Here is a 20,814-nt window from a genome sequence, read left to right on the forward strand (position 1 = left end):
AATACAAATTGCATGCTGTTTTTGTTAATAGTAACATAATCCATTGGATTACAAAAACATAAATAATCTAATCTAAATACTTTTCGATTACTTCAAAATATTGCACTTTATAGAAAGAAATGGACGATGAACGCTCTTGTAATGCAACAGGAGCACTCACTCAAATTGGTAAACTTCCATTTTCAATGTTTAAACAAGGAAGAATTACTATGCAAAAATCACCATTAAAAAAAACAAATGTAAATTTAGTCACCATTAACAGAACTGGCAACCTGAGAGGAATCATTTACTAACATTTACAGTAAAACATATTCGGTATTTAGAATTGGCCGAATCAGATTACCCTTACAGTTTTTTTTTAATTGCCAAATAACTTTTTCTAATCTGATTACATGTCACTCGTTACTACCCAAACCCGCCTGATTTTAGCTGAGCTGCCTGTTTATTGGTTTTATTTTTTTGTTTATGATTTTTCATTTGTCCATGCATTTTATCATTATTTATTGATTCACTTGTTCTCTCTGTGAAGCACTCCGTACTTTGCTTTGATACATTTAAATAAAGTGTGTTATTATTAATAATGTTAGAGATAACAGTGTTTAGTAATCCCGGAGAGAGACAGGATAATGTCGTCACTGTGTCGCCGCCCTGTGGACATCACAGGTACGGACAGTGTTTAACGAGGTAATGTTTTTCTCGCAGTAGTATGAGGATAACAAGCCAGCGGACCTAAGTTGCTGTTACTAGCCCTGTCAACCGACGGCTAATATACAGATCAAATTAGCAGCAGTTTTCTCTGAAGACTTTTGCTTCGGCAGCGACGAAGGAGATGAGCTTTTCTTTCGGCGGTGTTTGTTTATCTTCATTGGAGTCATCGGGTTGGAGTTTGTCTGAAATCTCTCTGCTGTCCGTGGATTAACACAAGACTCGACTCCGAAGAAGCGCTGTGATATCAATTTAAATGTGAAATTGTGGATTATGTTCCTGCATTACGCGTGAATACTTGTGTTGTTGAAGTTTCCCAGTGTGTGGAGTAACATAAAGTCGAAATTCAGTTTAAGTCCGGACGAGACCAGCGGACACTTGTTGAAATACAATTTACCGAGCAAACCTTTTCCCAACTGCTCGGGAGCTTTGCTAACGGTAGTAGCGAGATTTAGCTATCGAGGCTAACAACTTTCTCTAAAACCAGTGCTAAATCTGCCACAACTTGGTTCTAATGCATGCATGTTAGATGTTGACCAAGGCCGAGTGACGACAAGTTGACAAAGTGCGTTTGTCAAAATTGTTGAGATGACACTGACAGCAGCTTAGCTAACTTGGCTAGCTGCAGCTGTTACTCAGCGTCCACCTCCAGCGTTATGTTAGCAATGACAGCTAGCGTTAACGATAGATTCAAACAAGTGGTTCGCTGGAAATGTGTCAAATGAAGTTATATTTTACCATTAACTTCTTCTAATCAACAAGTCATTCCTTTCGGAAGTTATTGTAGTTACATTGTAAGCACATGATTTACAAAGGCTTTATTTACTCCGCTCTCTAAGCATAAGAAGACAACTTTTATAACGAGAGCTTTACCGTTAGCTTAGCTACGTTAGCTACTAGCGCGGCTTACAATAACACTCGGTTGTGATTCTGCAGCCAGCAGTTGACTCTGAATTAACTTTGGCCAGACAGCAATGTGTGCTAGGTTTTAAAAACTCTGATGGATTCACTGCAACGCTCACTGAAAGACTTTGGACAATAGACTCCCAGCACCGTCTACGACTTTCTCCAAGTAGCTGAAGTTGTAAAACTGCGGCCCGCACGATGTCCGGCTCCCCGGGCACAGGTGGCTCAAACCCCAGGAAGTTCAGCGAAAAGATAGCGCTGCACAACCAGAAGCAGGCAGAGGAGACGCGGGCCTTTGAACAGCTGATGACAGACCTAACTGTGTCAAGGGTAAATACACTTCATTTTCAGCTAATTGTCTTTTATTAGTGGCCTTTTGTTTTGCACTAATGCGTTCATTGTGATTACGGACGAAGCGCCCTCTTTCACACAGCCTGGACTGGAATGAGCTGCCTGTTAATGGACTTCCTCTACAGTCTGGGATTTCTGGTATTCATCCAGTACTTCATGTTTCTCTTCTCATTCATTCAACAGTGGCAAACCATATTTGCTGCAAACATATCATAAACAAATATATAGCAAAACTTAAGCTATCAAAAGGGGACCGGCATATTATAAAACTCTGCATTTGGGGTGCAATAATTTAAGACCTGTTTTTAATTGCAACCAGCCGTGAAACAGGAAATTGAGAGTAGCTCCTCTACATATGCACCACCTACCTAAAGCTCCCCTGCTTATGAATACCCAAAGGAAGCAGTGTTGCCTGTTATTATACAGTATTCATGTCTTCAGACCATACTGTGTTTGCAATTTCTTATTCTATTATATGTATTGTATTCCCGCGTTAAAACCTGATTTCCCCCCTGAGTGGCTACAGTTCAAGGGATGATTCATAATTTGGGCATGTCAGTCATTTACACACTCCCTTGTATTAGGCAGTGATCCCATTCATTTGCTGTACAGATGCTCAGGTGTCCTTTTTGTACATTTACGACTTATGATATTTTGAAAAACGTATTGAGGCATGTCTCACAACAGTCATATTCAGATGATTGCCATATTTAAGTGTCATGAGCAATCTGTGTCTCTTACATTTCCACTTGTTTGGGACATTTAGCTCAACAAATTAAAATCTATTTCAAACCTGAGCATGAAGCATAAACGTTTTGTCTCCCCTGTTAATAGTTGTTTCTCAGCAACTGTCTACCACAAGTCAGACATTTTAGATATTAGATATATGTAGTTCCAAAGTACCAAATCCTCCCATTAGAGGTTTGAACCAGAACATCTTTGGATATTTCTTTTCATGAATGACTGAACAGATTAATCGATCATCAAAACATCAACAAATCCATTAATCGACTAATTGTTTCAACTGTTCTGTACAGTGTAACATCCTGATGTGTTGACAAATGAGGGGATTTCTTTGACTCCAGAAAAGTATTAAGCAACTATTTGGATAATTGATAAATCTTTGTCATTCTTCTACCCAAAATGAAAAAAAAACTAAACATTCTCTCTTAAGTATTTGCTTCCTTTCTTTGTCATATCATGAATTAACACATTAAAATATTGAAGCTGAAGATTTTTGACTTTGGAGAAATGAAACTGGACGCTGGTCTCCTGGTCTCCTGGTCGACTGGTCTCAGTTGTCTTTGACTAAGTGCTTCTAGATGTCCTAGATGATTGAGAACCCTCACAAGCAAATATATGTGGATTTTGTAGCAGCTCACTTAATATCACATTAGTCAACATGCTTTTTAAAAGGAGCTGTTATTTCTTTGATATTTCTCTATATCTCAGGACAATTTCAAACATATACCCTACACATTCCAAACAGTAAAAATAGTGCCCTCTGGGAGGATATAAAGGCCCTTTTCACATTATACTCATGCCATTGATTTACAATGTGCTCTTTCTATAAAGTGGGAGAGTCCTGAATGGCCAGTCAAAGAGGATGTGGTTTTGAATGAAGTTTGCCATAAGGTATGAACTGTCAGTGACCCTGTGAGACAGAAAAGTCCAGTGAGCGAGGCTGAGGCTCACCAGGGTGCAGCACACACTGCCAACAAACAGCTGGAATTAGAACTAGCTGCTTCAACATTTACACCAGTGACCAAGGACTGAATATAAACCCCCTGAGGGGCTCTGAGAAAGGGTACCCAAGTGAACGAACAGACCACGGACTTCTATCAGTTGCTGTGCTGCAGGGAGTTGGCATCCCTGTGAACCATAAATGTGTAAAGTCTGCATGTTATGTAATAGCTAAAGCCAACACTGTACTAAGAGGTTTAAAATGAGGATTTGTTAAAAGAAAAAAATCATATTTTTGTCATTTGACCTAGATGGAAAATTAAATGTTACTGGTGTGACGTCAAAATTAATTACAATAATGTCTAAAATATGTTTGTCATGTACCTCTGTTTAGTGCAGGGGCAGTTGTAATCTGACATTCATTAGCTACAGTTGACAGAGAATTAAACTCACATCTTTGGTTCCTGCTACATTTTGTATTTGAAGGTGTGAAATGTGCCTCCTTGATCTAGATCAGTACTCAGGTTTGGATGCAACTTTCAAGGTTAAAGTATTATCTCAGAATTCTAGACGCTGTGTCTTGGAAAGTTTTTAATAAGACTACATTTTCATTAGTATCTCATGGCTCTCAACTGCAGAGAGAAGGGAAGGTACCCACAGCATGACTCACAGGGTTGCTTTTGCTTCTTTCAGGGCAAGAAACTTTTGTTTTTGTTGTAACTATTATAACTCTCTTTAGTTTCTGCCGACTGGCCATAGATGCAATGAATACTGATGAATTAAAACAACGAAAAGACAAAACATAGTTTCTTGAAAACAAGATAAATGCACTTATCGCTGCATACTAACACTTTCCAAGTCTTGTCATATTCACAGGGAGCTTTGTCCGTTCGCTGTAAATCCATTGATAAAGTTGAATAAGTTCAGTCATTGAGATTCAAATGTTGCACTTTGTGCAGTCTAAGGAAGAAGTGCCCCTCTGATTTGCCTTTTCCCGACAACAGCTGATGATTGACTCTGTTTACCTTAAGTTGGCAGAACAAGCTGCCTCTTCTGTTTTCTGTGAGGTTATCGTTGTGGCATCTCCTGATAGAGTGCCAGTTTGGAGGCCACACTGCCATTTCATAGAATGTGTGTCCCTCAACTCTATTTTTATCAAATATTTTGGATGCATCTTTACATTACTAATTAGAGCATTTTATTCATTGAGTTGTTTGGCATTCAGGCCTAAATGGACATGAATAGTAGTTGTGATGACTGATTGCTGTTTGACTCGCAATATGACGTTACAACATTTGAATTCTGTATGCAGTTTGATGTGAATGCTTTAAAGAGGCATTCATAGACAATTGTAATTGACAATCGAGATTTTAGACACAGGTGATGTCTGGGTTTATTTCTCTTATTTGAGAAAGGTGAGAAATAAAAGCCCTAATCGAAGCCAATTGTCATTTGTATTCTGACGCTATATTGTCTTTACACATGACAAACCGTTACAATTGTTTGTTTGTTTTTGTCCCCGCTCTGACTGACAGGTGCAGTTCCAGAAGGTCCAGCAGCTTCGTTTGAATCAATCACGGGCGCAGTACTATGGCTCTCTGCCTAACGTCAACCAGATCGGCAACACCAGCTCTGAATTCCAGGTGGGGTCTCATTCTGTTTGAGTCCAGAACAATGCACAATCTCTGCCTCAGTAGTGCTCAGTCCAGGGTAATTGCAGTGAATTACTTTCGACTGTATGTTGAACACTGTATGTGATGTATTTTGTCCACCCAGTGGTTTCTTAAGGTGTGTTCAGATAGAAAGCACACAAGTTAAACGATTTTCAATTGACATGGACGTGTCTTTGCGTCAGTTTTGCACTGTCCCAGGTGAAGTTGCTCTGGTACCACGTACACTTATGAGCATCCTTATGTTCGAACAATGGTGTTCGTTACGGCCATTCCATGACTAGCACAGAAGTCCAACAACAAATGACCATTCGGGTTTAGATCAGGGAGGCCGTTCCTCCCAATCACACCTCTCCAGACGTCTCCATCGTTTCCCACGTGTGCGTTAAAGTCTCCCAGCAGAACTACAGAGTCCCCTACTGGAGACCATACAGGATTCCATTCAGGGTCTCCAAGAAGGCCTTATACTCCGAACTGCTGTTCGGTGCGTAGCCACAGACAACAGTCAGAGTTTTCACCCCCATAACCTGTAGGCGTAGGGAGGTGACCCTCTCGTCCACCGGGGTGAACTCCAACGTAGCGGCGCTCAACCGGGGACCTGCCCCATGATGTCACATTGCGTTGCTGAAAACTGTTCAACCTTTTTGCGGGGGTGTTCTGGTGTTGGAAATTAAATCAGTGGAGTTCATTTTGCGTGAATGTACTCAACTGCTTTCTTATAAGGAAAAGGATGTTTGATGTATCCTTGAATATTCTTCTTTAAAACCATGCCTCCCCTGGAATCTACCAAATTCAAGGTCTTGTCCTCATTCAGAGTTTTTCAAGGCACTGAGCACAATAACGTCACTTTTAATGTTTTCTAGTCCAGTGGTTCCCAACTGTTTAGACCACAGCACCACTTCAAAGGAATTTGTTTTGTCATGGCACCCTGATCCACCCAACCCCCAATATTATTATTATTATTATTATTATTATTATTATTATTATTATTATTATTATTATTATTATTATTATTATTATTATTATTATTATTAATAAATAATATAGACTTATTCTCACGCACTCAGTATTAAAAGCCAACAGGTGCTCTGAAGATAAATATAAAATCTGAAATAAACTGATTTATATATGTTTAATGTATTTCTGCTTTTGTCTTCTGTTTTAATATGTTTGATAACATAATATAAAACACAATCAACGTAAATATGGCTGATTTTTATGTGGTGAAAGGTTATTAAAAATGCATGATCAATACACTGATATATCTTGCGGCACCCTTAGCCCGTCCTCAAGGCGCCCACTTTGCGAACCACCACGCTTTACTGGACCTTCAGAAGTGCAAACAAGCTTCTCCTAAGAGCGTTAAATAATTCAGCTGCAGACTGTAAAAAATGATGGTATAAAAGATCAGTGCAGTCCGGAGCTGCTCCTCTACAGCGCTGGACCTGTATCTGTGTCAGCTCCCCAAGGAGCGGGCTATGCTGGGATACAGAGGGTCCAGGTGAAAGTGCCCTTGTTATTCGAAAGAAGGGCCCTTTTTGAGGTGAAGCAGTAATTGCAACACTGGGGTCAGGCTCAGAAATCAATCCCCACATGGAGGGAGAAAACTCACTTTTGGAGTCCATTCACCTTCTCTTCTGGGAACAAAACTCGACAAACTGAATGGCTTCTAGATTCCACTTGATTATCACCATTTGTTAGCCCAAATTCAATTACATGGATGCGGAGTACTTAATGTAGTAAGCTCTGAGCTTTCTCAAACTCACAGAAACTATTTTAGTTAAATCCCTAATCTGCAGTTTGTGTGCAAGTGCGCACATGATCAATATGGCAATAAAGGATTGGGGCGTTACACTTGCAAAAAAAGTCAAATTAAGTTTTTCATTTCAAAATACAGTTTTTTTTTAACAATAAAAGGCAGAAATATATATATAATTATTTCCTCTGCATGTTCCAATTAACTCTCATCGAAGCAGCGCTCTTGGGAAGTGACTGAGTCACTTCCATTGCTGGGATGAACTAATGTAGCATTCAAAGCTGCCATTTTTGATGAAAGCATTGTTCAAGAAAACATCTTTATGCAGTCATGACTCATACAATATAGTTTCTAATTTCTAATCAAAATAGACGACTATATTTAACTGCACCTTTGTGCCTGTAGTGTTAATCAGCCAGCATGACACACAAAACATTTTAAATGTAGCGGCCATCACATGTGATGAAACGGTTTATAGATGACTGACTTTAGACTTTAGACTTTAGTTGAAACTTTAATTAAATTAAATTAAAGTTTATTTAGTTATATTTAAAGTTTTGATTAAAATGACACATGACAAAGTGATTGTCGGATGCCCCTCTTCCTCTCTCCCTGCCAACGTGTGGGAAGCTGCATTGTTAAGCATCTCATTTCTCTTCTCAGGGTGGCTTTCCGTCAGGATTAGACTCGGTCAGAGGGACCCGCCACCACGGGCTGGTCGAGAGGGTCCACAGGGACCGCAACCGCATCAACTCTCCCCATCGCCGACCCATCGACAAGCACGGACGTCAGATATCCTTCCAAGCTTAAATCATTGACAGTAGGAGATGTGGAAGTGGGTGTTGTGGCCTCCGGGTGGTTGGTCTTTATTGTTGTAGTCTTCGTCTTTTTTTAATGGCAGTTTGTGTTTGTGATGCAGTTTCAAGCGTGACAACACATGGAGGCAGCTGTTTTGTAGCCTCAGGAACAGAATTAGTCATAATGCTAATTTGAAATGTGACGCAGAGACGGTGCGCTTTACTTTATGCCTAATGACCATTGACAGTAGGAGATTCTCAGGTTGTGTGGGTATTTTGCATATGCGTGTAGCAGCAGATGTAATGTTTATGAGGAAGCTGCAGGAGGGTGTAATTATTGTAATGGGGATAACACACAGACTGAGGAACATAGTAGTGAGTGTTGGTACTTTAGCTCTCAGCGACACCCGTTAGAATCCATTTCCCCAGAATCTCCCCAGAGTTGGAGAGGAAGATCAGAAAAATCTGATTTTTTCTGCTACTTTTCGATTACCATTTTTTATGGTCTGTATGATTCAGACCTTCTTGGTTTTATAAGCCTGATCGCATTGTATAAACTGATCCCATTTACAATGCACAGCTAATCACCATTAAAGTTGTCGCCGGTCAACATTAAGTCGTGTGCAGTGTGTGTCAGACTTCATCACAGCTGCCTAGGTATCTCGTATAGTACAGAATACAGACACAAACAAGTGGTTGAATTTAGTCCCAGAATGATTAGCAGCAATTTTAAGTTATAGCATAATGGATTGCCTTGTGTAACTTGGAAATACTGTCCAACTTCCAAATGAGTCTTGTAGTTTGAGCTGTACTTGTTGATTTAAGCACTTTAGAAATCATTACTGATTAAAATTTGAAGTGCAGGAAGAACAAGGTCCCTGACGTCTTCACAACAACTCAAGTGTCTGTAATTGTTCTGAATGAGAACACTATGTACTGTCTGTTATAAGTCTTTACTAGATCACATAGAAAAACTTACTTCTTATAAACAAATGTTTTAATGAACACAACTCAACAGTTCTAATGATTTATAAAAAGAATGATCTAGAAAAATAACTATATTCATCATACAAGACATGAATTACATTTCCTGATTTGGATTCACACCCAATATGTTGCATTTACATGAAACACCCTTAGCCCACTGATCCATCAGCACGCTCCCACATCATGGCATTTTAATAAGCGGATCTGTTTATTTCTTGCCTTGAGACAGAGATGATTCAGTGACCTGTCACTATGGTGTGTGTGTGTGTGTGTGTGTGTGTGTGTGTGTGTGTGTGTGTGTGTGTGTGTGTGTGTGTGTGTGTGTGTGTGTGTGTGTGTGTGTGTGTGTGTGTGTGTGTGTGTGTGTGTGTGTGTGTGTGTGTGTGTGAGAGTGAGAGATAGCTGGAGAGGAGTTTGTCCTGTGTCCCAGCATGTGATGTCACAACAGCCTATATTTCTGTGGAGAACAATCGGAGCAGATGCATAATGTGACGGTTATTAGGATGTATTTTGAGGAAAGCATTCGTCATTACTTTTTCTTTGATTGTCAGAACAGTATGACCTCACTGATGAAACTTGTGTGGCCTCCAAACGTGTTTCTACAGTTTGTATAGAGTCATGCATTTTTGTCCTGTGTGGGCAGGTTGATTCTGTGCTGACCCACATCGAGGGGGATGTTTGACCGTTTAACCAGTATAGCATAGCTCTAAACATACTTGACTGTTTCAAAGGATTCAGTGTAATTTTAAATTAGTTTTGGCAATGTAAAGCTCTGTGGGTTGTCTTTGATTTTTCAGTTTATTGTGCGTATGCGTTGTAATGTAGAACACACGGTAATGTACACAGCGTGGGTGGAGGCACTCTTATAAAAGTCTTCTCTTGTTAGGATCAAAAAAAGAAGCAGTTGGTGCATTTGTATTTGGTGGGTGGTGTTGGTTCCACACATGTACGTGCATGTGTCCTGTACCCGTATAGATTGCGCGGTCAAAATCGTGTAAAGGTCACTGGTGGAAGAGATTGTTTGTGCCAAAATAGACCGGACTGTCCAGTCAGCTCTTGATCACAAGGTGTATGTTTGCGTGGACATCTCAGCATGTCCTTAAGTCAGAAGTTAATTCTGTTCATCTGTTTGTATTCTTTGATAACAAAAGTGCATTTGTTTGAACAGGCATGTTTGTTACAGAAGAGTTTAGAAGTCATGGTAGTAAAAATAAAAGTGTGAAATTGACACAAAAACAAGCCCCACACAAGACCTGAAGAGGTCTAGCCCCCAGGTCATGTGGGAAGCTGGTTTAGTTAGAACAACACACTGTTGTTGCCGTGTAGACTTATGTATTTTCCTACACGTTGTTTTGAGACTTTGAGATACTTTCAAAATTGGTCAAAATACATCTTAAGTTCTTGGATGTTCTCAGCACATTCCAAACTATGAATACTTATTTCAAGGCTGCCCAGTAAATAATAACGTTATACTGTATTGATTCCATGTAGGAATATTCTTGCAGAAGCCAGCATACAGTAAATGTTAGTGAGCTCTGTCATTTTTCTTTGGGATCAACCTTTTGGGACCCTGGATAATATTAAGCTTTAGGGCCCAAATCCACATCTTAAATTACTTCATGTTTCTTAACTTTTGCAAATCTACTGACATCAGATCAATTGTACAATGCATGCTGTCATTCCTCATAGTTTTGACAATCAGGAAATAATAATGCTATCGAGTAGGGCTGAATATCGAACAAACCACAATGCATCAGTAGCACGGACTAATGTGGCATCAAATACCTCACCTTCACCAAAAAGTGACCAAAAATAAGGAAAAAACCTGCAAATGGAGGGAAAAAGACGAGTTCTTGTGAGGGTCTGTAGTAGGGAGAGCCGGACCTTCACCCACTGAGAATCAATTTAGTCCGGCAGCTGCAAACTACACCATCCCCTGCTCTGCAGAGTGGTTTAAGTGATGATGACGAAGCAAAGCAGCATCTTGAAAATGAAGATAGTGTATAGTGAAGATGTGTAGTGCGGTTTGTGGCTCTGATTGGTGAAAGAAATGGAAGGCGATTTATTCTTTTATTGTATCCCAACCTTACAGTTTCTACATACCGGACAGACAACTTAAGCGCGCCATCTACAGTTTAGGGTTCTAGTTGTTGAATGGTGTTAAGTAAGAGCTCATGAACCAGCCAATTAATCAGTTTGACAGGATTGTTTATCCTCTGCGTCTGGAGAAACCACAATAGTGTCCTTTCCATTTGAGTTGTATTTGTGTATAATTGAAAAGGGGCTTATCCCATATTTTGTGTGAGGGGTGATAGCTTGGCTCCAGTCTTTGTAAATGTGTCTCACTACTACTGATGATAATGTGTCCAAGGCCTAAACAGATGCTGTGTAGAACAGTGGTTGTCCTTGTGTGGCACCCAATCGCTGCTTTAATTTGTTTTTGTTGACCGGTCAACATTTTCAACACGCCTCCCTGAACTACCCAGAGAGACTATTTCTGGAGAAGTGGCGCTCCACTTGCAAACACGAAAAGAGTGATTGTCGTCAAGACAAAACACCACCCTTCTGAAGTCCTGCCCTTCCACAGACAATGCCAGGAACTCTGCCTCTTCATTCAGTACTAAATCAAATAATGCTGTCATTGTTTCATTACGTATTTGAGAAAGGCAGCTCCATTGTTCACACTTGTGTTTCACCGCTATAGGGCTTTGATGAGAATGTGCTTACACATACAGGAAATGCTTACTTTTCTCTTTGAACATGTTGCTCTCATTCTCTAAGATGTCATGTCATGCAGTTGAGTTTAGAGCTAAATTAAGATCACATCCTTGTTTCATTTTTCCACAACTGCTTTTATACTTAGGAGTTTCAAGGCAGATTGTAAATGTGTTTTATTCTAGTTGTCTTACATTTATTTCTGTGTTATAATATCTAATAACAGTGAATCACATGCATGTAATCTTCATAGAAAAATGTACTTAATGTCACGGTGATGGTTTTTTGTATTTGTGCCAATAATTCCCTTAACTGAAACCTACATAGAGAGCTCTCCGTATGGAGCAGTGTACCTGTCCCCACCTCTGGACAACAACTGGAGAAGGTAAGTGGCACATCTGCTGTCAGAATGGTCTTCTCTTCTTCCTCTAGCTAGGAACTGTTTCCTCTTACCACCCTGTTTCCTGTATCAAGCCACTCTGTGCCTACTTGTATTGTCTTTCTTATCGAGGCACCAGCCGTCATGATCAAACACAAATCAGAAATGTATATCGTGATGAGTGGATGTCCAGGGCAGAACTGAGGCATGGTGATGTTGTTGACCTTCATTGTTTGTGCACAAATGTTTCAGGTGCTGTGTTAGCCCTGGGAAGGCCGCGTCTACCTAAAAGTGTTTGACAGATAGCCTTTTGCTTTAAAGGTCATGTCCAACAGCAGTCGTCCTACTGTTTAGGGATGTTATGTTGTCACAGCAGCATTGCCCTGTGGTCCAGATTCTCCATCTTAGCAGAAATTCAGTATCAGTACCTGCTGGAAAACAATGCTACTCTACGAGCTGGCCTTGATTTGAGCTTCTTCTGCTAACCCTTTTTTCCAGCTCTGGTTGTGCCTACGTAGAGCAGTCAGTATATTGGTAGACGGCTTTTCTTCAGTGTTTACAAGAGAGTGAATTATGGCCCTGTGTTAAAAAGCTCAGCCAAGCTCCTCCCCACTCACTCTTGCTCTGTCTCCACACTTGTGTTTTGTATGCTGGCTTTGGCCGGCTGCCAATCACCCTGCCTCCTCTTCTTCCACATCGCAGACAAGGACATTCGCCAGGCTCCGTGTTGAGCGTACCATAACAGCTTGTACTGTAGAAATTAACAAGGCCCACGCCCTCTCGTCATTGTTGATAGCACAAAACAGGTTGGCTGACAAACGTCCTCGCAGAGCAACCAGACATCGTGTTCTCAGAGTGGGTGTGTTTCTGGGAGAGCCATGTGGCACAAAGCAATGAATGCAGTCTCTCTTGTTAAATTTGCGCGGCACAGATTTGTTTCCACACTGCGTTTCTCAATGAAAGATTGGTCATCAGTTACAGTATGAAAATATCCATTTAAATGAATATAAAATAATGACATATTCTGTCGTGAAGGTACATGCAGGCTTGGCTAGTAAGACCTATCATTCATACTCTACACAAAGTGAACCTCTCAATTGATGAGATTAAACGATCTGTAGCGTGGTTCTGTTTGTTATATGCTATAAAGTGATGGACCACAGCAGTTTGTGACAATTACCTTCCATTGATTGCCAAACATGGCCTCTGGAAATAACAGACATCACCTGTTTGTGATTTGCTACAATCAAAATCCCTCTGCCTTTGGTATTGTGAAAATAATATTTTCATGCAGCCTTGTGAAATGGCACAGCACTTATCTCTTCTTTATTCCACTCATCTCTCCCTCTGACTGTTTCTTCTCCCACCATTCAATACAGATAGTGTATTTGTGATTGGCATTGCTCTGTCAAGTCTCTGCAGGCCAAGCCTAGCCTCCTGCTCCAACCTGCAGCAGATTGTTGTCGCAGTGTGTAACGAGGATAAACTTGCCCCTCAGCTGTAGATTTTGGCCCACTTCACTGTCACAGGCAGAGATATACAAGTTTCCCCTTTAATGCTGGCTGTGTCCAAAAGATTGGAGAAATGCTGAACTCACTTTTAAAACTATGTTCTGATTTTTATACGATTGTTTCCTTTTGCATCCTTTTTCTAAAGGTTCAGCCTAGACAAACATTGAGTGCTCTTGGCTACGTGTTCTTATTTCTAGTAGCTCACTGTGCTCCTGCTATGTAAACCAAAACAGAAGAGGAGAAAGCTGGCTAGTAAAACCCTTCTGCAATTTAGGGATCTGGCAGAATGTAATGTGTGAATTAGACTTTTATGATGCACGGTTGATTTACAGTGTCTGGGCTTCACAGAGCATGTGAAAGAGTAGAATGGATGAAAAAGGTGGACGTTATTGTTGCACAGAAGTAGTAGGATACAACTTGGCTTAATTGAGGTGTAACTGGAGATGCCTGCAGCAGGCACGTTCCTCATCTCCTGAACATCAGAACAGAATTCGCTTTCAGAAAAAGACAACAATTTCACATTTGTAACGACCACTACCATCTTGGAAAGCATTGCAAAACATTTGAAGTGAAAGGTTGCATAGAAAATACAACCCAGGATTTCCTCTGAAGAATCGGACAGTGGTGTTGCACCATAATACCGTACCATTGCAGCACCATTATGTAATCACGCAACTTTAGCATACATAATATATTAGCATTAACTTTCTGAAGTACGATAGCGTCATAATTCCCAGATGTCTAGGGTAGCCCACAGAGTGCAAACAGAACACAATTTAAATATCTAGTTTAACTAATTATGAATCGTGTTATGTAACATTTGATCAACTTCTTGGTTCCAAAATTGCATCACTTGCCACCGTCATGTTTCCATTGCAACCTTGTAATTTCACAAATATCATGATTATTGTCATTTCAACAGAAATATTTCACAAGAGCGCTGTATACGTGGGAAAAATGAATGAACAGTATAAACGTGCTGTATCTGTATTGTGTTTTTACTCTAGGGGCGCTTTCACATGCCATAGTCCGTTTGCCCAGTCCGAATCAGAGTGGAATGCATACTTTTGGTTCGGATTCACAGTGCAAAAATAAATTTGCTCAGAGCAAATACACTTTTGGTTATAGTTTCATTGTATTTTGAAATGTACTTATTGGTCAGAAATCTTGACCAAGTATGGCAAAAAGTAAACACGGGAATCAACAAGCATGTATAAAATACTAACCTAACAACATGGAGCAGAACTCACAGCAGATGCGTTCCTGCTCAGGTGTTTTTACCACATTTTGAAAGTGTTCAGAACGAACGTTAAGGCAACGCGCTGTCAACAATATTTTGAGCCACTACTTCCAAAGAAGATGTGCTGCGATCAGACAAAGGCGTTTTGGTTCACTTCCTGATGATCGGTTGTTTTAGTCTGCACCAGAGTACGATTACTGCATTCAACAACTACCAAAACTAACCGCACCAGAGTTCAATTAAAAGCTGCTATGTGTTTGCTTGTGAAAGCGCCTTAAACTGCTGACAGAACTTGTAGTTTAAATGAAGACACAACACGATGTTGGAGTGGAATCAGAGAAGCAGAGTCTGGACTGAGTCTATCCAGATTAGGGAGGCTCTTTTTCCAGCTGCTGGGGAATCCCATTTAAGAAAATTCTCTTTTGTTACACTCCTTTACAAGAGAAAGAGAAAAAACGTTTTCATGATTACTGCCTCAACTTAATATCCATCCATGGAAATGGTCTTTAGGCTTGTGTTGTTGCAGTGAAAGGCAGAGTCCCTGCTTGTCCGTCTCGGGGCAGAGTGGGGCGGTTAGTGTTTACAACGCCAACCACATCTGCACTACATTACGGCTCTGGAGAAGAGCCACAGAGCTCTTTAACTCTTTCAGGGCTTTAATTACCGCAACAGTGATCAGCTATCTGCTGTCCACCCAGCCTCTCAAGCACCGATTGGTATGACGCAAACATCTGAGAACAAGGGGACAGAGGGAGTTATGCAATAAGGATTCATATTTATGAATTACAATGACATTTTTACTGCTGCGTGTTTGTATTAATGACTCATGCTAAGCCGCCAGCCTTTCTTAGCTCAAAGCTGAGAGTGGAGTGGGCCTGTACTAAGGGATCGTCAGGCATGGCAGAAATGCAGGGGAACAGAGCTGTTCACATAGCCTTTAACCGCTCCATGAACAATAGTACGACCAACAGATTGTATCATCCCTCTGGATTTTGGGAGGCTGTTTTTTTATTTAGTTTTCTCTTCAGAAAAAGAAGTAATGATTTCCCAACTTTGTCCATCTGTAGTGTGTCAAGCTGTGATTTTTTTTTTTTTTTATATCCACCATCTGTCCTCAAGAGCTTTACTCAAAGTATAGTGCTTGTTCAGCAATGTGACACATCAAAGAACACTGTTGTACACTGAGAAGAGAGTTTCTTATAGGGGATTGATTACTGGGGTCCTCGTATGTGTCCCTTTTTTGGAGACCATCTGTTTCAGGGTCAGAACCTTGATCCAGTCCCACGCCCTCCTCTTCCATTCACCCAGTCTGATCTGCTATTCCAGTACCAGCCTCTCTGGGGATGAAATCTCAGAATGAACTCCCTGGAGATTGCTTTGTAGAAAGGCCTTCCAGAGGAATGATCTTAAAATGTCGTCCTTGGGAGATGCAGAGTGATGATTCTCCGAGGGCTTTTATCCTCCTTCTAGGTGGTCTGATTGGTGCCCTACTATAAAGTAGCAAACACCAACTTCTCTTTCGCTTTCTGCGTATTATTAGACTGGTTTACCCCAGTTTACGATCAGTTTGTCGTTTTGTGTTTCATCTTTAACACTGCACTACTGAATTAAAGTAGCTGAGCCTCGTTTCTAGATGTATACTATGTTACTCACCAATATCATTACACTTGTCTTTACATGAGAGAATCCAGCACCAAAACGTATTGCAGTAACAGTCAAAATGAACATGTCATTGTGTCTGAGTGCTGTTTAGTGGATGGGTGGAGTGCCACAGCTCGTCTGCATTCCATACATCTAAATATAAATATAGGCCATTACACCCTACTACAGTCAGGGACACGCTTAGTGGCTTAACCAGGTTATGTGACACATTTGGAGGTATTGTAATTTGTCCACTGCTCATAAAATGTCCCAGTGAATGAAAGGACTCTGCTGCCGTGCTCGAGGTGGCCCCCTGTAGTATGACTGGAGACCTACAGGCTTTAAAGCTGCATCATATTGACTTTTCTAATATTGTTTTTGGTATGGCACCAAGTATGTCTCGTGTCAAAAAAGTTTTTTTTAGGAAACAAAAACAAAACAGTTTAACTTTTACTGATTAACAGCAACTGTGACCACAAGTGACAATAGTGGATTAATGGTAAATGGTAAAAATGTAGTGTAAGTAGTACCACAAATGGAGAAAAGTCATAAAGTCAGTGAACTGACTCAGTAACTCGTCTAAAGTTTGCTAACGTTAGTGTTTTTGTAAGTAGACAAAAAAGGATTAAAAAAATAAATGTATCAAAATTAAATCTCATAAATGTATATTCGTTGTCGTGGAAGATTTTATCATGAAAAATGTAGAGATCGTTCTATCGCCCTGCCCTACCTGATGGTAACTCAAGGCAACAGAATATATACTGAAATAAACAAGTCATTGCGCCAGGGCCCCCGAGTGGCTTAACCAGCTGGTTCTGTAACATTCCTATAATTTATAATAACATTGTTCTCATCAAGGTAGTTGCTGAGATCTGGCAAAGCGGTGACATCACAAAACATTTAGCTCAATTTCAGTTTCACCTCAACACAAACTGTTTTAGATAATCTGGCTGAAGTGTTTGCTTCAGTGTCTTATCATCTGACCTCTAGTGTTTCTTCCCAGTCTGTCTCCATTCTAGAGATGTCATTGTGTTCCCAGATCTCCACAATTATTTTGAGTACAATTCTCTTAGGGCCAGTGTGTAGTATTTAGGCAGATATATTAGCAGAAATATAATATAATATTCATAACTATGTTTTCCTTAGCGTATAATCACCTGAAACTAAGAATTGTTGCGTTTTTGTTATATATATATATATATATATATATATATATATATATATATATATATATATATAGGGAGCAGGTCGTCTTCCACAGAGTCTGCTATGTTGCACTGCCATGTTTCTACAGTAGCTCAGGATGGACAAACCAAACACTGGCTATAGATAGGCCTTCTGCATTCTTACGCTACCTGAAGACTGTAGTTCTCTGACATGCTTGTAAAACTGTGGTAACGCCAACCACCGGCTGAAATTCATTGCTCCTAAAATAGTGTTACGGTCTTTTCAGACAGGGGCCGATTGGCGCGGCCAGCTTCAATGCGAGGCGAGCGGCAGGTAGGGAGTCGCGGGCAATCTGACTGTCGCGTCCGTTCTTGTCTCACGCACACGCACGCTCGTTGCCAGAGGTGTTGAACTTATTTCTACGCGACAGTTATAATAACATAACAAATGTATAATTGTATTTAAATATTTACCGGGATATCAAGAGAAGGGCTTTTAAATCATCAAAAACAACGATCCACAAAAGAGGGATGAATTACTGTCTACCGAACGCCGTCAGCTGTGGTTTAGCAACTTTATATCTGCTTTATATCTGGTAAGAGCTCATGCTAAAGCTATGTTTTCAATGTTTACGTTAAACGTTTGTGCTTATGATATACCCGAACACTGTAAGACCTTACTTCTCGTCACTAGGAGAAGCGGCAAAGCCTTATGATAAAACAAATCCAGATTGGGCGCCAACACAAAAAGTAGGACACGAAAAGATCAAGACGAATGCTCATCTTGCAGCATCAAGGATCATAACATCGGCGCTCTTCTCACTCACAAACCACGGCTTGAGCGGTGTATCTCGAGCTCTTTGAGAGTGATTTACACGGGCATGGACGAGCACCCTGTCATCTTTCAGTGGTTTGGTAAGAAGACTACCAACCCAGCCAGAGACAAAGACATTATAAGCATCTAAGCTCTTGTATGCCTTCATTTGTGCGTTGGTTGCCCACGACGTTTGTAGCACAAGGTAGTTCACAATATCCGGATATTCAATCGGCGGTAATGAATCTAAATCCTCAATATAATCCGACGGCTTTAGCGTGTACGGGCCATTTGGACTTTTTCTCTGAATCTTGCCTTTGCAGAGGACTCCAGAGAGTCAACATACTTAGAAGAAGTCGGAGTTGTTTTGTTGTAGTTGTTCGCTTTAGACGCCATTTTTGATTTGTATATCATCCAACATGGCGTCGCACGCATACGTTACACAGTTTTGTCACGTGATTGCACACGAAGAATGAGACCCCGCCAGAAGGTACGCAGGCGGAATGTCACTCCCTGAAAAGACCTTTATGGTAAGGATGGCACCAGCGAGGTGAAGGGGCTGTAAGATACCATGGCGTTACCACGGTTTTGCACTGGGTGGCCTGTTACTTGTAAAAAGGAACCCCTCCTTTTACAAGTAACAGGCCACCGAGTGCAAAAGCAGAGGGGTATTCAGTTGGTTACAATCTGCAACCGCAACACTAGATTCTGCCAAATCCTACACACTGTCGCTTTAAAAATCACACATTTACATTTTTAAATCAATTTTACCAATTGAATTCATACAGCTGCTTGTGTCTTGAAAATATTTAACATTTGAGTAGATTCGCTTTTTTTTTTTAAATAGCTAGGGAAATGTTTAAATGACATTTAGGCAGATGTCCTGTTGTCCCAACTCTAAACAAATCCCAGCTGACTCTTGGATGTACTGGTGGCAGTGTTATGCAAAGCTAGAATAAACATGTCACACGGTTAACTTTGTATTGAACCTAAAGAGGTAAAAATGTAGAATCATTTTCTCATCCAACTCATCAAAGGATACATTTTCAAAAGAAATTCTCCAATATCCCTCAGTGAAACACTTACAATAAGTACAGCTGTTATTTTTTCAGAATAAAAGGAAAGTATTTATGTCAATTACCAAGTTTGGTGATATAATCAGAACTCTGTGTGGATTCATAGCCTCGCCCATGTGCTCTCAATAGTCAACTCAAACTGGATTAACATTGAATTCAGAAAACTTTAACTCACATAGAGATCAGTTTCACAACACAGTAGGATGTAAAAAGGCTGAAAATAAGAAAATGTGAATAAGGAGCCTTGATGTTAGAGCCATAAATCCTAAAGCTTGGTTAGTAAGAGGTTGGTTAATATTTCAGAAATACCAAACTTTAGGGATGCGTTGAGAACTACAATGAGATTTTTCTTATTAATAAACACATTTAAAAAACAGTTTTTAGCTGAGATGTGTGGCCTTCTTTCTCAGTGCTTTAAAGAGGAAGAAAGGAGATTATTGAGATGTTACAAATCAGGCGGAGATTTACAAAAGGATTAACACCAGGGCGCAATGTAACCAAGAGAGATTGCAAAAAGACAAAGAGCAGAATTGTTGGCGTCTGTGTGAGCGAGGGATAAAGCAGTAAAGATACTGAGGGAAAGAGAGAAACAGGGAGAGAGAGAGGGGTCAAGGGTCACCTGTTGAGTTGTGATATTAATCTAAACCCAGGCCGTTTTTCCTCAGTCCATGGCTGCTGTTCCCTTTAAAAACACAGACGGAGAAAAAAGATGACAGAAATTTACTGGAAGAAAGTAGAGACCCCTGGCTCCTGCCTTTAAGTTTGTCAAGAGGAGAAACTCTGTTGGTTAAAAAGTATGACGTGTCTGTGTTGGGTCATGTGTGGAAGGAAGAAAGACCCTGGAAAATACTCAGATACAGCACAATACTGTTGTACATTTGAGGAAAATGGAAAGACAGAATAAATTAAAAGCTGAGTGAAGACTCAAAACCAGGTTTGTAAACAGCTGAGGATCTAAAGGGAGAGAAAACTGGTGCAACACAGCCAGCGAGAGAGAAACCACGTATAACACTTGATGTGAAGGGTCATTGTCAAAGGCTGAAACCATGATGCAACAGCGACTAAGTGCATATTTCTGAAGCATTCAGCAGAAAGTGATCTCGATTCATCTTTAGACTGAAAGTAAATAAAAGCAACCGCTGCTTCTTTTCAAACTGGCAGGACTTATCTTATAAAGATACAAAATAACTCTAATTAATTTGACTTCAGCCACGCAGGTGGTCATGTTCTCGGTAGGCCAGTTTACCAGAATATATTTACAGAATTGTGGTTATTTTCTTGTTTTTCAGCTTTCATTTAAGAAGTATGTGGGGGTTTCTTCGTCCAAAAAGTTGTACGGCACTTAGGCTTAAAGTAACATTTATTTTGTTACAAATTTGGTTCTAGTTTTGGTCATCATTTATTTTGGTTATGATAC

At 40.3% G+C, this 20,814-nt stretch overlaps 1 protein-coding gene across 1 annotated transcript; it reads left to right on the plus strand.

Moving 5' to 3' along the window:
• The first annotated feature begins 676 nt into the window (after positions 1-676).
• crtc3 (CREB regulated transcription coactivator 3) lies at positions 677-16,060 on the plus strand. Its single transcript, XM_029425271.1, has 5 exons — positions 677-1,941; positions 5,181-5,288; positions 7,735-7,863; positions 11,894-11,955; positions 15,961-16,060. Exons 1-5 carry the CDS (start codon positions 1,810-1,812, stop codon positions 16,058-16,060), a joined length of 531 nt encoding a protein of 176 aa, XP_029281131.1. The 5' UTR covers positions 677-1,809.
• The last annotated feature ends 4,754 nt before the right edge of the window (positions 16,061-20,814 follow it).

This window comes from Cottoperca gobio, chromosome 3 (assembly GCF_900634415.1).
Source record: "Cottoperca gobio chromosome 3, fCotGob3.1, whole genome shotgun sequence".
Taxonomy (NCBI): Eukaryota; Metazoa; Chordata; class Actinopteri; order Perciformes; family Bovichtidae; genus Cottoperca; species Cottoperca gobio.